The sequence below is a fragment of the Balaenoptera acutorostrata genome, chromosome 5 (assembly GCF_949987535.1).
Source record: "Balaenoptera acutorostrata chromosome 5, mBalAcu1.1, whole genome shotgun sequence".
NCBI lineage: Eukaryota > Metazoa > Chordata > Mammalia > Artiodactyla > Balaenopteridae > Balaenoptera > Balaenoptera acutorostrata.
The window spans coordinates 106,008,496-106,032,834 of record NC_080068.1 but is presented as its reverse complement, the minus strand read 5'-3'; the positions used below and the strand labels follow the sequence as shown (position 1 = coordinate 106,032,834).

The following is a 24,339-nucleotide window of genomic DNA, read 5'->3' as shown; positions in this document are numbered from 1 at the left end:
CCAGTGGAGTGTGTCATACATTTCCAGCGGGGACCCTGACCTCTGACTGTTGCTTAAAGTAAGCTCCCCGAAGGCAGGGACTCTGTGTGTGTGTGTGTGTGTGTGTGTGTGTGTGTGTGTGTGTGTGTGTGTGTGTGTGTGTGTCTGTGGTTCACCACTGTATCTCCAGGATTTGAAGGATGGCTTTTCCACAGTTTGCACTCAATAATTACTTTTGAAATGGGTAAATGAATGAATGACTTATATTTCTTCCTAAAACGAGAGTCCATAATTGTCATCCCTTTCCTATTCTATGGTTACAACTTCTGGGGAGTTTGCAGAATGGCCCCAGTACTTTGTAGACTGTCCCAGGAGAGGTAAAGGCTTTTTCTCCACCCCTTGGTTCTGGGCTGGCTTTGTGACTTATTTTGGCCAAGAGAATGCAGCAGAAGTGAGGTCAAGCCTGGACCTTGGGAGGTTTTGCATGTTTCTTCTCCTGCAATTTTGGTACCATCATGTAAATGAGCTGGACTGGCCTCCTGGATGGTGACAGACATCAAGTGACCCCTCTTGATTACAAACATTGGTTGAGGCCACCTCAGACTAACTGGAATCCAGCCAATCTGCCAGCCAAAGGCAGACATGCATGGATATCAGCAAAGCCTGGGCCAGTGTAGCAAACTATCATGGTAACCCATAGACTTGGGAGAAACAATAGATGGTTATTGTTTAATGTACTAGGTTTTGGGATTATTTGTTACACAGTGATAGCTCACTGATACAAATTCTTTAATGACCCCTAAATTCATTTCTACTAAGCCTCTCCCATCTTCCATATTTTACTTCCAATTAGTCCCCACACTATAGACTTTTTAAACACCAGTCTGATAATGTCACATTTTAGCCTGAAGGTCTTCAGTTGTTGCCTACTTCAGGGAGGACAAAATGCAGTATTTCAGCCTGTGAGGGCAATGACAATCTGACATTGTTTTCCTTGTGTCTGGACCTTCCCTGCAGCCCCCCCACTCTGCTCAACTCTCTCCTCCTGGACACTCTGTGTCCTTTGAGTCCATCAGCACACCCTGCTCTCTGACTTCTGTCCTCTGCCCAGAAGGTCTTCCTTTTCTTTTCAGCCAGCCAACTGCAGGGCCACTGCTAGCTCAAACGACACTGTTGTAAACCAGAAAATGTGGCCCTTCCTCAAAAAAAAAATTTTTTTCATAAATTAGTATGTTTCTGTATGACCTGAACAATCACACACTGTGGCCCAGCTCAGCTTAGTCGGGGAAGCTCTCCAGACACCTGGCAGGCAACAACTCTGTGTGGTGCCCATGCATGTCACACTGTCTGCTCACCCCACCCAGGAGGCCAGGGCCCACCCATGCTCCCCCCCACCAACACCCCTCCCTGAAGTTGGGCATCCAGGCCAGATTTGGAATCGGGCAAGGGATAGGAGTCAGGCCTCTGAGAGTGGGTAAGAAAGGAGCCTCGGGGGACATCTGCAGAGAGGGGTACACACACATGTGTATATGTATGTATATGTGTGAACCAGTGTATGGGCATGCTTTCCCGAGTATGTGTATGACTGTGTTTGCCTGTGGGCTGATGTCAGAGACAGCATATGTTCTCCGTCTAACATGGTGATGATGCATGTTTAGACATGGCACTGCGGGGAGTGCACACTCTGAAAACCCATGCTTGATAACTCTGCTCGCTTCAGCTCAACATTCAGAAAGCAGTTTAACTTTACCCCCGCCAGGTAACCTGACCCCCCACTTGTCCAGGTAACTATCTCCTCGTGCTCACACAGTGCCCGGGTCCTGCGTTATCTTGGTAGTCTACTGTAGAGCTTAAGAACTCAGGCTCTGGGGTCACACTAACCTGAACTGGAATCCTGGCTCCCCTGCTCATTAGTTGTGTGACTTTTGGTAAAGCACTTAACCTCTCTGAGCCTCAACTGTCAATCCAGTCCCCTTCCCCAGTGATACTCAGTTACTTCCTCTTCTTTGTCTTTACTTGGAAACTGCCTCTAACCTGGGCTCCAAGCTCCTGGTTGGGACGTTTCTCATTCCTCTTCACGCTCCTAGGGATGAAGGTACAGCTTGTATTGACTTTAACAAATCCATATGTTTACCTACATCATGCATTCTCAACTGGGATGAAAATTAGTTCTTGGGGCGGAGGGGTGGCCAAAAAATGTTAAACATCACAATGGTTTGTGGAGCTGCCAACCTCAGTCTTACCTGGCACAATCTTATTTCTTAGTATTTAATTTCTCTTACTAGGGAGGAATTAAGATTAATTAAATTTAGTCTCCCCCATATCTGTTCAGGCTTGAGGGGATGGTGCCACCTCCCTCTGTCCCTATTTCTCAGGTGTCTCCATCTTTTCTATTGAACCCTTTGACCCTGCTTCACCCCTGGAAATAGGCCACTTGTGCAATTCCCTTTAAAGTGCCAGCTGTCAGTACCTTCGTGCTGGACCTTGACCTAATTTCAAGTTTATACAATAGTTGAGAGTTTACAGGGTAGCTTTAGAAAGGTCATCTCATAAGTGCTCTCCTCAGATCCCGTGTGGTAATGGTGCAGGGGTTGGGTCTCCTGCTCTGGATGAAAACTGCTAAGAATTCACACCAGCAATGCGGTGAATTCTCACCTTCTGTATACATTCCTTTTACAGATACAAATGTGTCCTGAGCAATGACTGCTATTTTTTTTTTTTTTTTTTTTAGCCTGGATTTGTGAGACATTCCCATTTATTGTCATTAAACAGTTTTTCAAAAATGAAGACCATATACTGATTTGCTGTCAGGCTAAATCTCTTGATTTGTAGCTCTAATCATTTTAATGTATATATACTGATGTTTTCCACCCAATCATTTCTGCTTGGTCAAGAAAGTTAGCAATTGATTTACTCATTACTCTGCTTTGCACATAGTTTCCTAACTTCTTCGGGGAAATGAATCATCTTATTTGACCCCCACCTAAACTCTGAGCTACTTAATGCAGTTGAGTGGAGGCCAAGGTCATGGGTAGAGTTATTATCTCATCTATTCATTCATTCAACAAACAGACATGTCTGGGCACCTATACCTGCCAGGCACTGTACTAGGCTCATGGCTTGGGGAACATCTATTCCAAGCTGGAGCCTTGTTGTCTGCTGACCGAGCTCCCTCCTGGGACAGCATCCCCTGAGGGACAGAACTGTCCCCTCCGGGCCTGGTGTAGTACCTGCCCCATGGCATGGGGTTCAGAGGCAGACATAGCTGGGGCTGACTCTGGACTCCACCCACCCCTGCCAGCAGTAAGATAATGGATCCAACCTTGCAGAGTTGAGAGAATTAAAAGGGATAATGTCCAGGCAACATTTGCACAAATACTGGTTGTTTGATATCCCCTGGTTCCCTCTCCTTTCTTCCCTCTTCTGCCCTCTGGTAAATCCACTGAACAACAATCATCCATTTCCAGGTCTGTCTCTCGTGGGCTCCTCCAGGGCAGGAGCGGGATGTTTTCCACCTCCTTCTCCCTAGACAGGGTGGGTGCGGGGCTGGCATTCAGTTCATGTCGAGCAAGTGTGTGGTTTGGACTCTATTTCCTTTGGCTCTTCTCCCATCTAGTCCCCCCGCCCTGGGGCTGGATGGGCTCTGGGCTGCTTGGTCTGCGGGGCTCGGCCTCTCCCCTTTCTGGGTCTCACCGAGCTCCCATCAGAGCGGACCCTCAAAGTTCAGTTCTGAGAGCCTGGCTGGCACTCCCCACAGTGTCTGTGGGAGGGTCCCCCGGGGGTGGGGGGCAACCTTGGCCAGCAGCTGAGCAGGTGGCACTCCAGCCCCTCCCCCACCCTCAGGGGACCCCTGTGGCCGGTGCCTCAAGGGCTCCACAGTGTCAAGGCCACAGAGGGTAAAATGTTCGAGATGGACGTCTAACTATTGTGAATGAAAAATGTTGCCTGCCATACCAGCAAACAAAGGATGTTGCAACCATCGAGCCACTGCAGCTGCCCCCGACAGTGAGCCCTGAGGAAACTCAGGATGGAGACAAACAGGCTGTCCACTGCCAAGCCCTCAGCCACTGCAGCCAGCCCCACATGGTGCACCCTGAGGGGACTCAGGATGGGGAAGTACAGGATACTGTTTCTAGATAGCTAAGGTGCAGATCGAAGGAAGGATTTCAATGAGCCCAGACTCTTGCATCTTCCCATACATAGAAAAGCACTAAATTCCTTAACATCCTTGAGATGTCTGGTTTTCTTTAATGAACAGTCATCTTGTGATGTTCCAACTACCTGGTCTTTGTTGCAAAACCCCTGTATATCCTGGCTCCCCCCTTGCCTCTTCCGAGCAGTCCCTTAGAGCTATCTGAGATGCTGTGTCCCAGGGTGAAGTCCTCAGCTTTGTCTGCCGAATAAAACATAATTCTCAACTTATAGGTTGTGCATTTTTTTTCAGTCGACAGACAGATCGATGTCCTGGATGGGATATTTGAGGGCCTTCCCTTGACTTCCAGGACTCAGGCCCACGGGAGCATGGGCTACAAAATCATGCCAGGCAGGGTTCTTGGTGGGGAGAGTGGGCTTTGGAGTGTTACTGCCTCAGTCTGAATCTCAGATCTGCCACACTCGCTGTGTGACCTTGGGCAAGTCATTTGTACGCGATGCATCTCCTCCTCTGTGGTGGGAGGGAAGCTGTCTGTCTCATTCACTCTTTACTTCCAACCCTGGCCCAGAGCCTGCACTGTGGTATAATAAGAAATACATATTTGGTCTTTTCCCCCGGTTCCCGGCACAGAGCTCAGTTCCTGGTACAGGACATGGAGCTCTTAAAACCCTTGGAATTTCCTGAGTGATAGGAGTATCTTGTTTTTCCTAATGAGCCTCTTTCCAACACACCTGAGTTTATGCTAACAAAGTGACTCACGTGGGCCCTTAGATGGTTTCAGGGAGAAGCTGGCCTTGCTTACACAGTTGGAACTTAACCCCCCAATGCCCAGGGAGGGGTGAGGGGCTGGAGGTTGGCCAATGATTGACTCGACCATGCCTACGTAATGAAAGCTCTACAGAAACTCCTAAACAATGGGGTGGGGAGTTTGCAGGTTGGTGAACTCATGGAGGGGCTGGGAAGGGGGTGCACTCCACAGGGCACGGAAGCTCCACACCCACTCCCCCATACCTTGCCCTGTGCATCTCTTCAGAGTAAGCTGTAGTCATGAGTAGAGCATGTCTGTGAGTTCTGGGGGTCGTTCTAACAAGTATTGAACTTCAGGGGATGGGTCTTGGGAACCCCTGTACTGTAGTCGGCCGGGCAGAAATGCAGTCACCTGGGGACCCCAATTGCAGCTGGTGCCTGAAATGGGAGAAGGCTTGTGGGACTGAACCCTTAACTTGTGGGGTCTCTGCTCCCTCTGGGTAGGGAGTGTCAGAACTGAATTGAATTGTTGGACACCCAGCTGGTGTTAGAGAATTGGAGGATGGGTGTGGGGAAAATGACACATTTGGTGTCAGAAGTGGTGTTGGAAAACACAGTAGGGTCTCCATGCGTGAGTGCTGAATGAATGCATGAGAAATACAATCATACGTTGAGTGCTGACCAGTTGCCAGGCTCTGTGTTTGGTGCCTGGAATACAGAAGTGATGGAAACAAGTTCTCTGCTTTTGAAACATTCCCAGATATTAGAGGAAACTGAGCAGCCTCAGCCATTGTAATATGGGATGGAGAGGGTGAAACCAGCAGCAAATCTGGGGGCTGAAAGAGCACAGAGGAGGAGCTGTCTAGTTCTAAGAAAGGTTCAAGGGACAGTGTGAGCTGACTTTTTAAAGATGAGAAGCCATTCCTCAAATGGATGGTGCCAACCACAAATTGGCACCTGCCATCTACGTCTACGAGGATCAAATCATGAGCCGCTGCAGCCGCTGAGCTCCAACACCCCCTGAGAGGAGTTCAGGGTGGAGATCAGGAATGAGGCCCTCTGTGCTCTGGGAAAAACTGGCAGAACAGGTCTTCAGATAGTTAGGTATTTTCTGGTGAAGATTTTATGAGCCCAATTCTTGCATCTCCTCGTATCTAGAAAAGCACTAAAAATTTTCACGGTGACATCTGCTCCTCGTGACTAGCAGCAACCTTCTGCAAAAACGTGTGCTTGATTGCATGTACTCCCCCTTCACCAAAATCCCGTATACACTGACCCTCCCCCCACGTCTTCGGAGTGGTCTCTCAGAGCTATCTAAAATGCTGTCTCCCGGGCTATAGTCCTCATTTTGCCCCACATAAAACTTAACTCACAACTCTCACGTGCATTTTTTTTTTTTTAGTTGACAATGTGTAAGGGTGGAGTTCTAGGTGGGGGGACAGATTTGTAAAATCATGTAAACATGGGGGACAGTGGGGCAGCTGCATGCAGCTCCACGTGGCTGTAAAGCAGGGACAGTGGGGTGGGGGAGGGGGAGGGGGTGGGCAGGGCAGAGATCCTGATGGTCCCTGCAAAGGTTAGTACATGCGGGCAGTCTTTCCAGATTACATCAGTGTGACAGATAGAGGTGTCCCCTTTTCAAGCCAGGCATGTGCTCCCTGGGCACTTGGCATCTCTCCCATCAGGACTGCTCCAGCCTTTGGAAGGCTCAGATCCTAATGTGCTCCTTCGTCAAAGCAGTGATCAAAGTCCATCTTGTTGTGTAGACCAGGGTGTGTCTGTCTTCCCCTTCGGCTCATAAACTGCCCTTAGAGGGCTGAACTTAGTGCCAGGCACAGAGTCAGTGGGTAATAAGATTTTTCAAACTGTAATTTACATGCTCTGGGGATGATCTCCTTTCCGTCAAAGATAAAGCTCTTCTATCCTGTGCCTCATTTATTAGGCTTCTCTGCCACTGCCTTGGGGTCACGCGCACACATAAAATATGTAGCAGGAAACTGCCTTTCTTGTTTTCATTCTTTCTCTTCACCTAATTTCAACTCCCTGTCAAGTCTCCTTCAATTGATCTGCTAACCACAGAAGCTACCTCAGGCAAACTTACAGCTTCTCTCCTGGGAAGAAGATTCTTTTCATTTAATCATGGAGGGGCGGCTTCCCTGGGGAGGCCCTTGGCCATTTATCTCTTATCGGCTCCGAGCCACGCTTCCCCAAGGTGGCTCCTCCTGGGATCTGTTCCTTCATGTACACTTAGGAGGATGCAAGATGATCTCACAACCCCAATGGCAGTTCCCCTTGGACAGGTAATTTCCCCAGGGGCTTAAGCTGTGTGCTGTCAATGTGAATCCAAGTGAAGTTTCTAAACCCTGGTCAGTCTCGGGGTACAGTAGCTGGAGTGGGTGAGGCCCAGCGGCTCGGTGAACATGGGGGGTTTGGGGAGCACAGGGTAGGGACCAGCAGCTGATCTGAGATCAGGGGGGCAGATGGACCTTCCTTAGGGAGCCTCCCTGACACTGATGGAGAGCTCAGAATCTAAAATGCTGGAAACTCAGCGTGCAATACGGTCGCAATCACAAAAAAGCAGTGTTTGCAAACACTGCAAGGGGAACCAACATCATCGCAAGAAGGGAGAGGGTTTGGGAAAAAGCACAGAAGCCAAAGCTTTGTGATTTGGGTCAGGTAAGCACTTCAGGCAGGTTTGTGGATGAGTTCAATTTAGTATCTTTGTGTAAGAGGACAGAGAAAAAGGCCAACCCGTCCACTGAGAGACCATGTCAGCACTCACTATTCTTCCTGGGAGAAGAGCTGTTATCAGAAAAAACCCGAAATGTGCTCACATCCCACCCTGAAACGTGGAGCTTTCCCTCAGCGGCCTGCACTCAGCACAGGGCCCCTGTCCACGGGGTCCCTGCTGGCTGGCGCTGCCCAGGCCCACTGCCCTCGTCTGGTCCTCATTTCCTGCCGCCTGCGTTTCCCACCCAGCCCCTGGCTTGCGGCTTCGCCTCTGATTTGTTTCCATCCATCTGCCTCCCAGATCCACTCTTCTCACTGCAAATCTTAAAAATCCCCCCAACGGACCTCTCTGGAGCTCAGGATAAAATGGCAAATCTTAACTCACCGCCCTGGCTTCCCTGGACCTGCTTCCAGCACATCTCTGACTTGTCCTGTGCTGTACACCCTGCTCCAATGCACCCCCCCCAACCCTGCCCCACGCTGGGAAAGCGGTTCTTGCCTGGCTCTACCCTGGAGGTCCAACTGAGCCAGTGTCAGGTGAGGCCTGAATCAGCGTTCACTGTAGTTCTCAAGCCACCCAGGTGATTGTAATGCTTTCAGACGAGGTTGGAAAAGGCGTCTCTAGCCCAGGGATTTCCAAGTTTGGCCTAGGTCCCACCTCCAGATTAGGGTTTGGTTGGCTGTGGATGCAGCCTGGCCATCAGGACTTTTAGAGGTTTGCCAGGTGATCTAGCAATGTTTGACGACCACTGCTCTGGCCCTGCTGGGTTATTTGTTGTTCCTTTGGCATTAACTTCCTTTTACATTCTGGCATTTTCGCTGGCTGTTCCTGCTGTATGGAAATTCGTCTTTCCCTCCCTCATAAGCTACCTCGTTCTCCCTTCTTCCAAATGTCAGAATTGAGGGACTCTAGAGAGAATAGCAAACTTTCTGAAAAAGGTCAGATAGGAAATATATTAGGCTTTTTAGGCCACTGCATGTGGTCTCTGTCACGCATTCTTCTTGTTTTCCTTTTAAAATGTAAAAGCCATTCTTTGCTTGTGGGTCATACAAAACAGGCCATGGGCCAGATTTGGCTCACAGGCTGTAGCTCCCTGACCCTGGACCAGAGCATTGTTTATTTCGTAAGGTAGTGAGTTCCCCATCAATGGAAGCAATCAACTCATGGTTGGAGGACTTCCTGGCAGGGAAACCATAGATGGGACTTGAACTTCCAATGAATAACTGGACTGAAAACCTTTCTGTTCTTTCATGAACTTGGGATGCCTTAGTTCTAATTCATCCCAGCTCCTGGACACAGCTCCTCATCTGCCAAAAGATCTCTGAGGTCCCCTGCCAGCTCTGAAATCATCCCAATCCTCTGTTCTGCCTCAGTTCATTGTGAAGCTCTGCATGTGTCAGCATGGCCTTTGTTTCAACACGAAGAGCTGCGATTTAGGTATCTGAGTTTAAGAGACAAAGAAGAAAGACTGCTCCTGACCTCTGTGTACAGATGATATTTGAAGCAAGAACAGCTGGAAACCATGAAAATCAAAATGCTCTGATTTCATCTTCAGCCACAGACATCTGACAACTAGATACGAATGGCAAAATTACACCTTTCTGTGTAGACACAAACAGGACTGATTCACAATGATCCAGAGAAGACCCATCCTAAGAAGATAAAAACAGAAGCTTCCCCTCTTATCCCAAATTCTTTGTGTCAGTCTTGCAAGTCAATCTCAAAATGGGCCTAACTCCACGCACCTTTTAGCAAACAGCCAATGAGTATTGACCACATGCATAGATCAGAGTTAAGACTGCAGGTCCTAGAACAAGATGGTGTAGATTCCAATCTAGCACTTGTCTCTTAGCTGTGTGACTTGGGGAAAATGACTTAATCAATATGATCTTTGTTTTTTTTTCATCTATAAAATGGGAATAAAATTAGTTTGGGAAGGAAAGGTTTTGCAGCTTACCTGTAATTCATCTTCTATCAACTGGGATAGGAAGAGAGGAAAGAAAGAAAAAGAAATGACCTGGTCCATTCTGTTTGTAAACTTGCTAAGCCAACCTTATAATGGTATTTTCTAGCAGAAAGATAAGAGAGTCCTTATGTACAAAATGCTTTTAGGAGGCTACACCTGGTCTATTTAGAATGGAATGTATAGCTATGGATATAGTCCACTAGAAAATGTCAGTGTCAGCTGTGTAATTATCAAAGTATAAAATGAAGATGCTTCATGAATAAAATAGTTCCTGTATGTAAGTGTTGCCCTGCATGTTTTATTCAGAGACCTCACAAGTTTAATCTGGGCCAGAGTGCACTCTAACATGCAAGGAAGAATCTGGGGAGCTGTGTTGATGGCTTCAGTCTTCACCTGGGTCTTACGATGACCTAAGAATTATTAGTAAAGTTTGATTCTGAGTAAAATCTCTGATTGTTGTGATTTTCTTTTGACAGTCTGACTCTGTGTTATCTTATATTCACAGAGTATGTTTATGAGAAAGCATTAGAACAGGGCCTGGAGCATAGTAAGTGCTCAATAAATGTTATTATTATCAGAGAACTGGTGTGAGGACTAGATCAGGGGACAGAGGGAATGTGCTGGAAAAGCTCAGAGCAGTGCATGGCTGTGAATTCTTATTCTTTGCAATGGGGTAGAGAGAGCACAGGTTTTTAAAGACCTGGTTCAAATCTTGACTCCAGCACTTACCAGCTGGTTCATGTTAGGGGACACTGTAACCTCTCTGGGTTTCAGTTTCGTCATTTGTAAATGGGAGCAATTAATCCTAATATCAAGACTACTGTGCAGAGCAGGGATGACGTGTATTCAGACATCCAGCGTGATCAAGAGAGGTTAACGCCCGAACGCCTTTATGAGGGAGGCCAGGACTGGGCCAGGAGCAGGATGGGGCCAGGGAAGACCTACGCCACTGCCTCTGGGTTTAACCAAATCACTTTTGGGGTGCTCTCCCTTGTCTCCCTCTTAGAAGGGTTCTCAGGAGAAGATAATGAACCACACACAAGGCCCTTTCATGGAGCTTATTTTCTAGCTGGGGGGAGACACATTAAGCCAGGCATCAGCAGACTACAGCCCACAGGCCACATCCAGCCCACCACCTGCTCCTGTGAATAAAGTTTTCTTGGAACACAGCCATGTCAGCCTTCATTTACTCACTGTCTGTGGCTGTGTTTACACTACCACTGCAGAACTGCAGAGTGGCCACGGAAGCTGTGTGGCCTGTAAAATCTTTACTGTCTTGCCCTTAGCACAAAAAAATTGCCAATCCCTGTATTAAACAGATGAGGATACAGTACGGAGATGAGCCAGTGAAAGATGCTGTGAAGGAAGTAAACCAGGATGATGTGATCGAGAGTACGTGTGTGTATGTGTGTGACTATGGCATGTGTGTGCACATGTGTATGTGTGTGCATGTGTGTATCCTTGTGTGTATTGTATGTGTGTATGTGTTTTTGTATACTTGTATGTGTATGTGTTTGTGTATACATGTGTGGGCACGTGTGTGTGTACGTGTTTGTGCATGTATACTAGGTGGTCAGGACAGGCCTCACTGGGCGGGTGACATCCCCGGTAAGATGGCCACACCAGCCTATGAGCTCCGTGAGAGCAGAGACTGTCCCCCTGGGTTTCCTCCCCAGTGTCCCCAGGCCTTGCACGGGGCCGCTGGCCACCCACCTCCAGGGGTACCAACGTGACTGCTGCCTGTGGAGCTGGTGGTGCAGAGACCCCGTGGGACTGAGCACATTCCCTCCTTGAATCTCCTTTAACTGCAACGTGGGCTCCTTGTTTGTCCTCCTGTCATTAGCTGCCCCCCCGGAAGGTGCCTTCTTCCTCTGGCCATCTCATCATCACAGCACAGTGTGTGTATGTGTGTGTGCGTGCGCATGTATGTGTGTGCACACAGGTGTGCGTGCCTGACGCCCTCCCCCGGTCATTCCATGGCCCTCTCCACCATCTCATTACAACCTTCTGTTGTCGTGGCTGGGGACAAATGTGACAGGCTTCGGAACATGACGGCCCATGAAAATCAGCAGTGCAGAGGGAGAGAGAGAAATTTGGGTCCATTTGTTCTGATAGAAACTTGTTGTTTTCATCAACACAAAAACCAAAACGAATCAGAACCACAGCAGTGCTTCCCGGAGAGATCTGTACAGTCCTCAGACCTGCCCCGCACCATCTTCCCAGCCCCAGCGCAGCCTCTGACTGGGCCCCTGTGGGACACAGACCCCCAGCTGGGGGTGGCAGGGCCCTCAGTCCCACCTCCCCTGGCCATTGGAGAGATGAGGAAACTGAGGCCCTAGGAGAGCAGAGGACTTGCCCACTAGGGAAATGGCAGAGCTGGGGCTGAAGGTGGGTCCTGGGTAAACTGAGGCTCAGAGTACTCCAGACTCCACACTCAGGCAGGTACAGTGTAAGGTGGTGGTTAGGGCCTGGGGGTGGGCAATTCCATCGCTGCTCGCTCTGTGCAAGTACCTTCCCATCTGGCTTCTCTAGAGCGGTCACGAGCCTTAAATGAGTTAACACACATCAAGTGCTTGGCCGAGCATGGTACATAATCAGTGATGAATAAATCTTAGACGTTACCATTATTATTATAACTATCATTATACCTTCCATACTAAACTGTAGCTTCTCTGTGGGCACAGACTGTAACTTGAGTATCTTCGATTCATCCCAAACTAGTGAATCTGGCTCACAGCTCTCGCAGCTGTTCATGGTTGCTGTGTTGTTGTATGTTACCGTCTATGCATCTTCGAGTGAGCCTGTTACCTACCATCGGTTGGATGGAAACCAAGGCGGTCACTGCATTTAAATCGATGGGGACCCTCCCCTCCCCCTCCACTCCCAGTGGCCCTCGCCCCTCCCCAGACCCCGAGCTCTCTCTCCGTGCAATAAGAACACCCCACCCTGGTGATGCCATGAGTCCCTGGGCTGGCGTGTGAGGAAGGAGGGGCGCCTTACCTGGCCCGCTGCAGAAGGCGGCGATAATGGCCAGAATGCACACGATACTCAGGTAAGGGATCCAGGGTGCGTGGTCCTGCAAGAGAGCAGCCGTTGGGCAGGTGAGGAGGCAGCTGGGCTGGAGGACCTGGTACCCACCCCAGCTCCTCCTCAGTCCATCTGCATGACCTGAGGCAGCTCACTTTACATCTCTGAACCCCAGTTTCAGCGTCCATAAAATGGGGATAATGATAACCCTTAAGCCATCCCACCCGCCTATGTTACAGATGTCAGAGTGAGATGAGATGATGCCTGCAAAGCAGTTGGCATAGTCCCAGCATACAGTGGGTGGTAAATAAATGAATAACTAACACTGATTGAGTGCTTAGTTGGAAGCAGGCAATATGAGACATTCTTACAGGCAATTTCACATTTAAAAAATTTTCTCTTGGGCTTCCCTGGTGGTGCAGTGGTTAAGAATCCGTCTGCCAGTGCAGAGGACACGGGTTCAAGCCCTGGTCCGGGAAGATCCCACATGCCGCCGAGCAACTAAGCCCGTGCGCCACAACTACTGAGCCTGCGAGCCACAACTACTGAAGCCCGTGCGCCTAGAGCCCGTGCTCCGCAACAAGTGAAGACACCTCAATGGGAAGCCTGCGCACCACAACGAAGAGTAGCCCCCGCTCTCCACAACTAGAGAAAGCCCGCACGCAGCAATGAAGACCCAACGCAGCCAAAAATAAAATAAATAAAATAGTAAAATAAAATTAATTAATTAAAAAAATTTTTATCTCAGTCAATCCCAATTATCCTGCAAAACACTATCTTTCTCCCTCTGCCGTCCTGGCAAGGTGTGAGATGAGTTAACTTGCATCATTAAATACGCTTAGAGGGGCTGCCCCTTGTCTAGCGAGTGGGGATGGCTTCACACTGGGTGGGAAAGATGTTTAGGAAATCGGTTCTGCTCTAGTGGACTGGATGGCTGATGGTTAGAACATGGTGTCAGCCGCGCTGGGACACGGTGGGTGAGCGTGTGTGGAGGTGCCAGGGCACCTGAACGCAGTCTAGAGAGACTCGGGGAGGGGAGGGGTCTGCACTCACCTTTGAAGGCTGAGTCGAAGTCAGGCAAGAGGAAAAGGAAAGGAAAGGCATTCTAGGAGAGGCCTCCCCATGGGCAAGCGCTCGGACGCACGGGAGAGCACAGTGCAAACATCCAGAGTGGAGGGTAGGGGGAGAGGGGAGAGAGCGGCCCTTCCATGCCAAGTCCACCAGCTCCTGCTGCAGGAGGGTCTAGGGTTGGCAGGAGCCCCGCAGGCTCTTGTACTGTATAGCTCTCTGCTGCACCATCATCCATCCATCCATCTGTCCACGCATCCATCCTTCCATCCATTTGGCAGATTGCTCCAAGCTCCCCCTGGATGCCATGTTGGGAGGTGGGAATGTACAAATGGGCATCGTCCTCACCCACACACCTCACTGTCCATCGGGAGGGAGAGAGATGGTTCAACAGTGAAAGCCAGGCTGTGTGATAAGTGATGTTGCAGGGCTGCCCCTGGATCCCTGGGAAGACAGAGGGGGGCACCTCACTCAGAGATGGGTTAGGGGAAGGCTTCCTGGAGGAAGAGGTATCCAGGAGGCAGCCAGGGTTTCCTGAGTCTGGAAAGCAGAGAGGCCAGCTGAACAAAGAGGGCAGGGCCAGGCTCTTTGGGGGGCTGCTGGGGAACAGAGATGGGGGGACAGGGAAGATGAGGTCACCTGAGCAGGGAAGTGCTCTGAAACCTCGTGAGGTGAGGCCTAGAGGGGCTCATGCGCTCCCGGCGGCCCTTCTGACATCTGACACACGCTGCAGAACGACAGTGACCCGGAACATCCAGCCTGTGACGCTCCCTGCCCGGGACAACCCTGTCTGGCGGTTGGGAAGAAAGGTCTCTGCCAGCACATCACCCGAGGGAGAGGTTTCCATCTCCTGCCTGGTCAGCACCTCCTTTCTGAAGGACAAGCTACTGCCTGTCAGACACCAGCACACCACAGTTAAGTCCCCTACATACGAACCTTCAAGTTGTGAACTTACAAAGTTGGGAACGTGCGTTCGCATGTCCAATAATGTAAGGTAGTTCACGTGTCTGGCGTACATTGTCACGTGTGTGCATCCTCTACAAGTGGTTGTGCTTTTGTGTAATTTACTGTATAGTACTGGATAGAGTACAGTTATACAGTATCTTTATTTCAAGCCCAGGATGTCCAGAAGCAAGTGTAAAAGCAGTGGTGACGTAGTTGGTGCAGCACCACCCAGACATCACTGGATTGTTTTTTCAAGAGGGTAGGTAGAATTGAATCCAGCAAGGAACCAGAACATGTGCCACCAACGTCAGACATGAGTGAAATTGCAGCTGTCCTCTGTCTCCTATTGCTGACGATCCTTCAGCTCTACCATCTCCCACCTCCTCTCCCTCCTCCAGTCAGTAACTCTTCTTGCCTGTTCACTCGATGCCAGCCCCTGGATACCAGCTATTGTACTGTACTACTGTACTTTTCAAGGTACTGTACCATAAGATTAAAAATGTTTTCTTTATTTTTTTGTGTTTGTTTGTTTTTCATGTATTATTTGTGTGAAAAGTATTATAAATATGTTACAGTACAGTACTATATAACCGATTGTGTTAGTTGGGTACGTAGGCTAACTTTGTTGGACTTACGAACCAACTGTACTTACAAACGTGCTCTCGGAACGGAACTCGTTCATAGGTAGGGGAATTACTGTAATATTGCCTTTTTCTAAAGACGTGTGGGACATTGAGACCTTTGGCAGATGACCAACACGTGCAACTCTCCCTTTAGGGATTTGTTTTTGAAAAATGCAAAGTTTTATTGACCACTGTGACCTTGCCTCATGCTTCCCATAGAGCCTAGACGGGCTGGAGGCACCGAGTAAGTGCTCAATTAATGCAGGCTGCCTTGAGCAGTGTGGGGGGGCAGAGGAAATCCCAAGATCCTGGGGTCTGATCCCAGCTCTGCCATTCACCAGCTGTGAAACCTTGGGCAACTTATTCATTTAGATATATGCCTCGGTTTCCTCATCACCATTAAAGGAAAAAAAATACCATTTTCATAAGAATTAGCTTTGGCTCCATCCATCCCCAAAATATACATTCACTGAGCGATTATTATGCTCCAGGCACTGTTCCAAGTACTGTAAGTGCATTTCCCATTTAACCCTCATGATACCCCTGGATATAGGGATAACTGTCCCATTTTAGACATGGGCCCCAAGGAGCAGAGAGGTTAAGTGACTTGCCAAAAGTTTCATGGAGAGTAAGTGGGAAAGCCAGGATTCCCACCCGGCGGTCTGGCCTCAGAGCCCCTGCTGCTACCCCCAGGCATCGATGTGACAGTTGTGAAGGTGCCTCATACGGCAGTGCCAGCCACCCTGAGCTGGAATGTGAGAGTTGCAAGAGGCATCTTAGGAGTCATCTAGCGCTATCTCTTCTATTCCACAGATGGGTAGACTGAGGCTCAGGAGGGGACATATCTTGCCCGAGATCACACAGCTCATTAGTGGCAGCGACAGGACCAGAAGTCGTGTCTCTTATCCCCCCAGTTCAAGGACCCATTACTAAACCCCCTCCCCAAGGGTACCCAGCAGCTTCAGAGCTGAGATGCCCTTGGGAACTCTGCATTACAAGAGTCATCTGTAGACTGTATGGACTTCCCAAGCTGAAGGTCCCGGAGCACGAAGCCAGAAGCCATGCCCATGCTGTCCTCCCTTGGGGAGCGACAGACACGTCCTCTCACCTGCAGCGTCAGCGTGACGGTGAGGATCCCAAAGAAGAGGGTCATCAGCCCAAAGCCACCAATGAGGAGGGGTCTCCGCCCCATGCGCTCGATGACCAAGCCCTAGGTCAGGGTCAGAGAGAGACGGTTACTACTCCCCTTCTAGCAGCGAGCGAAGGGGACCATGATGCTTGGAACTGCACTGGGGTCGTTGTTAAAGGATGGCTCTGACCTGGAGGCGCTTGGCCACTTCCTACCCTGCCACAGACAGAGGAATGATCTTTACGAGAATGGAAGAAAGGGAGGGAGAAGAAAGTCACAGCTCTTGAGCACCGGCAGTGTGCTGATACAGTCACCTTCGCCCTAATCTTCCTCACTGGGGAGGGCGGGCTTGTCCTCAGAAGAGATGTGGTCGCCCCTCTCTTCCCCCACCTTTGGATCCAGCGGGTGGAAGTTAAACTCTTTCCATCCTTTATGCCGCGTGTCGTGGGTGTTCCGGGGGCAGACTTGGGGGGAAGCCCTGGGTGGGGAGTGGGCAGAGAAGGTTCTGTCGTTTTCCGCTCTGCCTGTGCCTGGGTGGCTCAGCCTCATTCTGGGTGTGATCCTGGGAAGCCCAGGTGACTGCAGCCCCTGAAGCCATGTCCCCCGACCCAGCTTCCTGCAGCCACAGGGCTGTCACTGGCCTCCATCCGGCTGCCCCGTGTCTCCCTCTCAGGCAGGTAAGGACAGGCTCTTCACGGAGCTCCTTCAAATGCCAATGGCCCTGGAACATCGTGATCCTGTCTGAGTCTCAGAGCCAGGCAGCCTGGGGCTTATATCCTGGGTCTACACTTTCCAGATGTGTGAAATTTGACATGTGACTCCCCCCCCCCCCCAGAGCCCCAGGGCCTTTACCTGTGAAAGGAGGACAAAATACCCTCCAACAAAACTGTCTGGGGGTTGTGCATAGGTTAATAAGAGACTGTGTTCAAAACACATAGTAAGTCTTCCGATGTCAGGTGCCCTCCCCTCCTCATCCCTCCTACCCCCATTTCACAGAAAGAGAACATTGAGGATCAGAGAGGTGAAGTAACTCAGTGGCCATCACACAGACATCATTAAGGGGAAGAGAGAGGGGGAGAGAGAGAAAGAGAGATGGAGAGACAGACAGAGAGAGAGAAATTAAACTCAGGACATCTAAATAAAAATCTATGGCTTTTCTCAACTGGGCAATCAGGCAAGGCTTCCTGGAGGAGGCAACAGCAGGCAGAGAGGCAGGGAGCAAAGGCTTGTAGGCTGGAAAACCCTGGTCAAGTGAGTGATCTGGCTTGGACAAAGGGAAGCAGTGACACTGCTGGGGGCCACGAAGCCAGACCAGTGCCTCTGCTGTCTACCAGCTTCAGATGACGATTCAAAAGCCAGAACATAGAGAAGAACTGTCGCCATCCCGCCCCAAAGCCTCGGGGTCTCTCGCTAAAGGAGTCCTGTTGCAGGAAACCTAGAGCCCTCCTCCTTTTCCTCTTTCCCTCTTTCCTCATGCCCTGCTCTGGAAAAGGCAGGCAAGGCGAAGCCAGCGGGGCACGCTCTCCCTGGGCTCAGCCTGGGCTGCTGTCCTGCTGGTGCAATGGGCGCTGAGGGGTGAGTGGGCACCGCTCTGCTGGCTTGCTGAGTGCCCAGGAGGGGCTTGGGAGGACAACAAGCCTGGATGACGGCTACATGTCTCAAAAAACATCCATGACTTTCCCTTGGCAAGGTTTTCCCCCTGCCGCCCAGGGAGGCAGGGCGGACCCACGTGTCTAAACTTGGCCTTCTTGACACCTGACCCTACAGAGCAGAGCACAGGTGGTGTCCAGAGGCTTGTGGGCCTGAAATGGGCAGGTCTGGGTTCAAGTCCCTGCTCTGCCCCGTAGGGTCTCTGTTCCCAGGACAGTTGACTTAGCTTCTCCAAGCCTGTTTCCCTACTTGGAAAATGCAAATGATGACCCTGCCTTTGCAGTGAAGCTGTGAGATCAGAGGCAAAGAACTCACGGTGCCTGAAATAGGCTTGTGAACAACCCGGGCTTCCGAAGAATGGCAGGAGATTTGCAAGAACAAGTCTTGCAGTCAAGGTGGGACCTGGGGTCTGGTCCCAGCTCCTGCCTCTAACAGGCCGTGTGGCCTTGAGCAAGTCAGTCAATGCTTCTGTGTCTTCATTACTCCTCTTTTCTGATGATGGTGGGTTAGTGTGGGTGATCATAGCTGACGATCATTTGCCAAGTACCTGTTATGTGGCAGGTGCTACATTCATTAAATACTTTCTATGTGTCAATTCATTTAACCGTCACTACGACTTTATGAAGTAGGTTCTGTTACCCTCCTACACTGTTGGTGGGAATGCAAATTGGTGCAGCCACTATAGAACACAGTATGGAAGTTCCTCGGAAAACTAAAAATAGAACTACCACATGATCCAGGAATCCCATTCCTGGGCATATACTTAGAACAAAACTATAATCCAAAAGATACATGCACCCTAGTGTTCATTGCAGCACTATTTACAATAGCCAAGACATGGAAGCAACCTAAGTGTCCATCGACAGATGAATGGATAAAGAAGATGTGGTACATATATACAATGGAATATTACTCAGCCATAAAAAAGAATGAAATAATGCCATTTGCAGCAACACTGATGGACCTAGAGATTATCATACTAAGTGAAGTAAGTCAGAGAAAGACAAATACTATATGATGTCACTTATATGTGGAACGTAAAAAATAATACAAATGAATTTATATACAAAACAGAAACAGACTCACAGACATAGAAAACAAACTTATGATTACCAAAGGGGAAAGGGGGTGGGAGAGGGATAAATTAGGAGTTTGGGATTAGCAGATACAAACTATGACATATAAAATAGATAAACAAAAAGGTCCTACTCTATATATAGCACAGGGAACTATGTTCGATATCCTGTAATAAACTACAATGGAAAAGAATACGAAGAAGAATGTATATGTATAACTGAATCATTTTGCTACACACCAGAAACTAACACAACATTGTAAATCAACTATCCTTCAGTAAAAATTTTTAAAAATTAAAAAAATAAGTAGGTTCTGTTATTTGTCTGATTCTACAGGTAAAGAAACTGAGAGACAGAGGCTTTGGGAACTTGTTTAAGGTCACGTGGATGATAGAAGGCAGAGCTGGCATCAGCTACAGTCTCTTCTGGTTCGTAAGAAGACATTAACATTTTCCCAAGCAGAATAGACAAAGCACCACTTCGTAAGAGTGCACGGTTGCATCTGGGTGCCCGGCACCCTCCTCCCTGCACCCTGACCATCTCCTTCACTTGAAGGTCAGGAGCTTCATCTTTGTTTCCCCAGAACCTAGAAGAGCACCTGGCAATGTGGAGCCAGCGTTTGCTGATGGAGTGAAGGTTGATCTTTGTAAGACAAGTATGACAGTTCTCATTTCGCAGAGGAGAAGGATGATGAGGATGGTAAGTTTATTCTGTGGGAAGCCAGGCCCAGCGAGAGCCGTGGAGGAAGCAAAGATTAGCAGTTGCTGGGAAAGTTCTAGAGAGAAAGAAGGGAATGCATCTAAGTCATCTCTCCTCTCCAAGTTTTCATGACTTGAGTCCAATCAAAGGTGAGGCCCTGATAGGGGCTGCCAGGGCCAGAGCAACATGGTGGGAAGCTGGACCCTTGGGAGGTGGGGATGAAGAAGGTCGGGGACACCCAGGATCAGAGGCCCAGAGAGATTATGGAATTTGTCAAAAGTCACTCAGAGCTCCTCAGAGATAAGGAAGTGGAATGAATGCTCTCTCACACCACAGGAATGGCTGAAAAATATCCATGCTCTTAGACTCAGTCATTCACCTTTTGGGTATTTATCCTAAGGAAATAGATATTTGGTCAAAAATTTGTGGACAAAGATCTTCATCGCAGTGTTATTTATACTAATGAGGAAATAGAAACAATCTAGAAGTCCAACAACTGAATTGGTTAAATAAATTCTGGAACATCCAGATGATAATTATGTAGGGATTCACATATTTTAAAAGAATTTAAAATAACAGAAAAATCTTCAGTGCATAATTTTAAGTGAAAAGAGCAGGGCATAAAGCTGTATAGACATATACAGTTTTGTAAATTACAGTTATGTGAAACTAATACGTTCTAGAAAAATATATGCAAAAATAGTTTGCAATGGCAAATTCTGGTTGGGGGAATAATGTGTGACTGTGATTTTACTTGTTATTTTTTGGTCACTTCCAAGTTTTCTACAATGAGCTTTTAAAATTTTTTTAAAAAGAGAGTAAAAGATAGACTTAGCTAAAACTCAGAGATGCAAATCCCTATTCACTGAGCCACAAATCTTTACTTTTTCCTGATCATCAATGATTTCCAATACCTGCACTGGCAAATTTTCATCACTGTGTATAATGTGTTTCTGCTACAATCTAAGGATGTCATAGCCATTCTTAACGGTTAATGGAGCTGAGCTCAGAGTTAAGCTAGCACTGGAAATGAAGCCTGCTCATAACTGGACCATTTGGGGGCTTCATCTCATAAACGTCTTAGGGGGTTCAGTTAGTGTACCCAGAGACAGAGCGCAGAAGTGACTAGAGACATTACCATGACAACCGTCACAGTCTTCGGGAGACACTGAGGTTGCTACAGTGAGATTGACGTGTATTGCATTGTCACGCTGAACTTGTTACTGATTTCAGTGTATAGGGTGTTGTGTTTTTTTATTGTTCTTGGGTTTTTATTTTTTGTTTGTTTTAGCTTCTTTAAAGGCATCAACACTGATTTCAGAGTCAGAAATTGTGCCCCAAACACAGACCAGTGAGAACCACCGTCTCACACCATGATGCCAACATTCGAGTGCTTTGGCGGGGGAATTGGCTGTTTCGTGTCACTAACGTCCCTGCATGATCCACTAACCTGAGCCAAAGTAAAGCTGGAAACAGTGTCTTTGATTTGGAAACAGTTTGTAAATATGGTCTGGGAAGACGCCAAGGCAATGACTGTGAAAGAGAAAGAAGAGATGGCAACAACCCTCTCCATCCTAGAGAGAAACAGGGTCAGTCTCCAGGGCTCTCTTCCTCCTTTAAACAGCACTGAAGTGCAGCCTGTCAAAAGGGATTAGAGTAAACACGGTATTTCCACTCGACATTGAATCATGAGTGAAGACATGAACTCAAGGTGAACAGCAGACTCTGAAGGTTACTGGTGTCAGCTGGGGATGAACTGTCAGCCTCCTGATGCTTCCAAGAAAGTCCGCCTGGGGAGTCCTGAGCCAAGGTTTGTCATCCATTCAGCAGCCATTTACCTGTACCTACTGCCCACCCCACAGTGCTAGGACCAGTGGTGGAATAATAATGGTAAAACCTTTTTGTTTTTGGTTTGTTAGATTGATGTGTATTTGATTCAGTAAAATGGACCTGTTTTAACTGTGCAGTTTGGAAGGTTCTGACAGATTTCTCCACCCATAAAACCCTGACCACAACAAGATACAGAACATTTCTGTCACTTCAAAGTTCCTTGTCCCTCCAAAGTTCCCTGGCCCCAAGCAACCACTGATATGCTTTCCATCAGTTTAGATTAGATTAGTCTAGATTAGATGACAGTTCCATAATGGTCATCAATATGCTTTTGGGATTTGTTCATGATGTATAATCAATAGCAGAGCAACTAAGCCCGTGTACCACAACTACTGAGCCTGCGCTCTAGAGTCCATGAGGCACAACTACTGAAGCCCGCACGCCTAGAGCCTGTGCTCCACAACAAGAGAAGCCATCGCAATAAGAAGCCCACGCATCGCAAAGAAGAGTAGCCCCTGCTCGCCGCAACTAGAGAAAGCCTGCGTGCAGCTACGAAGACCCAACGCAGACAAAAATAAATACATAAATTTATTTTTTTAAAAAAGAAAACACAAGGAGAGATTTTGCCAAACTTATGTGGATAGTATGATTGTAGTTGATTTCTTCTTTGTTTCTATTTTCTGTATTTTACAAATTTACCCTAATGAGCTCATGCTGATTTCTCATAACAAAATACTTTACCAAAAAAAAAACAAACAAAAAAGGGAAAATCCAAAAAACAAACGCTGTAATTTCCCCATGACTTTCGTTCCAGACTGACTGTGATTTCCTGCTGATCAATGTAAAAATTAATAATAACAATTGGGTAGAGTCTATAACTCAAGACAAGAATTTTGAGAAACTTCCAGATTGTGAAACATCAAGATATTGTCCCTCTAACAAAAGACTGTGAGTGGAAGAGGCAGGCAGAACATCAGGTCTCGACACTCTTATGACATCCGTTTTTAAAAGCATCTTGTTAGAATGCCCCATTAAGAGCAGGGAACAAAATAATGTGTTCTTTCAGAAATGAGTCAGAAATGCAATTGGAAGCCTCTGCCTGTTTGCACTGGCGTCAATCTTGTCAGTGCAAATCAGTGAGCAAGAGTGAAAATAAAAGGTCAAGGTAGAAGACATAGGAATAGCTCATAAAGGGTGAAACCAAAGACAAGAGAGGTTGAGTGCATTGTCCAACATCACACAGCCAAGAATTTCCAGAGCCAGGATTCAACTCCAGTTAGGTCTGTTTGCAAAACCTCTGCAATTTCTGCTAGATTCTGAAATTCCCTAATGTTTTATCCATCCCCCCCACCACCCCCGTATGTTTATTTTACATATCAAAGGTTGAGAAAAAGTGATGAGCTCTACATCTCTCTTCTTTTGGACACTATTGCTTATTAATAAGTTACCCTCTTGATGGACCGATGGACTGGAGTGTACTTTCTCCTTTTCTTTGCCTTGCAAACTCCTACGTGTTTGGGGTGGTGATGACAGCTAATGGTTTTAAAGTGATGGCAACAGAACTTAGGCTCACATGGACTCTGATCTGGACTCCCAGGGAGATATGGCCCTCTCTACAGGGTGCCCACCTCAATGTTTCATTTGGGACTAAGTGAGAGTTCAAAGAAAAGAACTACTTATTGAAAAGAAGACAGTAGGGAAACAAGATGTAGATAAGAATATTCTCTAGATAGGTGAAACATCAGTGATAAACTGCATTATAAACTCCCAAAATTCAAACACTTCGGAGTGACAAAGGGCATGTTTCTTTAAATTCATGCGCTTGTTATCTGGAGGTCCCTGCAGCTCTGTTTACCACCCCATGATGTTCTCAGGAATAACCCTCAGTTTACTCACAGAGAAGATGGCAGCCAAAATCTCGATGCCACCTGTGCTCAAGGTGATGTATGGGATCTTTTCCAGAGGGATTCCAGCTTTTCCAAAGATACTGTTGGTGTAGAACCAAATCTATAAAGCAGGAGAGAAAAAGAAGGCAGGAGGGTCAGTGAGAGGCATCTATTTTCTAAATTAAATTCAGGTACAGGGTGGTCTCTGAGATTTGCTGCTAAATCCAGAGGCATAAGGTGGAGCTATGCGGCTTGGCCGACTGCTTATTTTCTCCTTTCTCCCACATTTTCCCTTTCTCCAATACTAACAGAATGTCTACATTACTGGGAGCAACATGTGCTCAGCTAAGTGTGGCAATGAGATATGAACAGAAATATTGGTGAGGCTTCCAAGAATTCTCCTTAAAAGGAGATTATCATGAAAGAGGTGTGATCCCTTTTTTGCCCCTCCTCCTTTCTGCTGTCAGGATGGTGAATGTGATGGCTGGAGCTTCAGCAGCCCTCTTGGGACACTAGGTGACCTCAGGACAGCACTGCTTTTAGCCCCCATGGTAACTTTGTGAGAATTAGATACGTTCCCTGATCCACAAGACATTTTACTGTCATCCACTGGAAACTGTCATAGTAAATCTATAATGGGTACAATATGAATGAAGCTCCTGAGAGTTCTGCAACTCACAAGCTGCATAACTATACATAGAACCCTTATGGTATGAAAGCCCCAGTTGAGATGCTAGAGCAGGAAATTAGAAAGAGACTGTGTGAAATCTCTTGCATTCCTATACACTAATGATGAAAAATACGAAAGAGAAATTAAGGAAACACTCCCA

General features: G+C 47.8%; 1 protein-coding gene across 3 annotated transcripts in view; it reads right to left on the bottom strand.

Annotated features, from left to right (window-relative positions):
* Positions 1-24,339, bottom strand: part of SLC2A9 (solute carrier family 2 member 9) — a 192,396-nt gene that overhangs the window by 49,934 nt on the left and 118,123 nt on the right. The window contains exons 8-12 of one of the 3 annotated variants that reach the window (XR_009008486.1): positions 23,520-23,630; positions 16,348-16,449; positions 12,577-12,652; positions 12,225-12,384; positions 1,982-2,062 (exon numbers count right to left, since the gene is read on the bottom strand). Coding sequence is in view for 2 of the 3 variants with exons in the window: in XM_007190952.2 (XP_007191014.1) it covers positions 12,577-12,652; positions 16,348-16,449; positions 23,520-23,630 (289 nt within the window). In the remaining variant the exon portion in view is untranslated. Of the gene's footprint in view, positions 1-1,981; positions 2,063-12,224; positions 12,385-12,576; positions 12,653-16,347; positions 16,450-23,519; positions 23,631-24,339 lie in introns of those variants that run through there. The other 2 variants (XM_007190952.2, XM_007190953.2) reach the window with 2 other exon arrangements.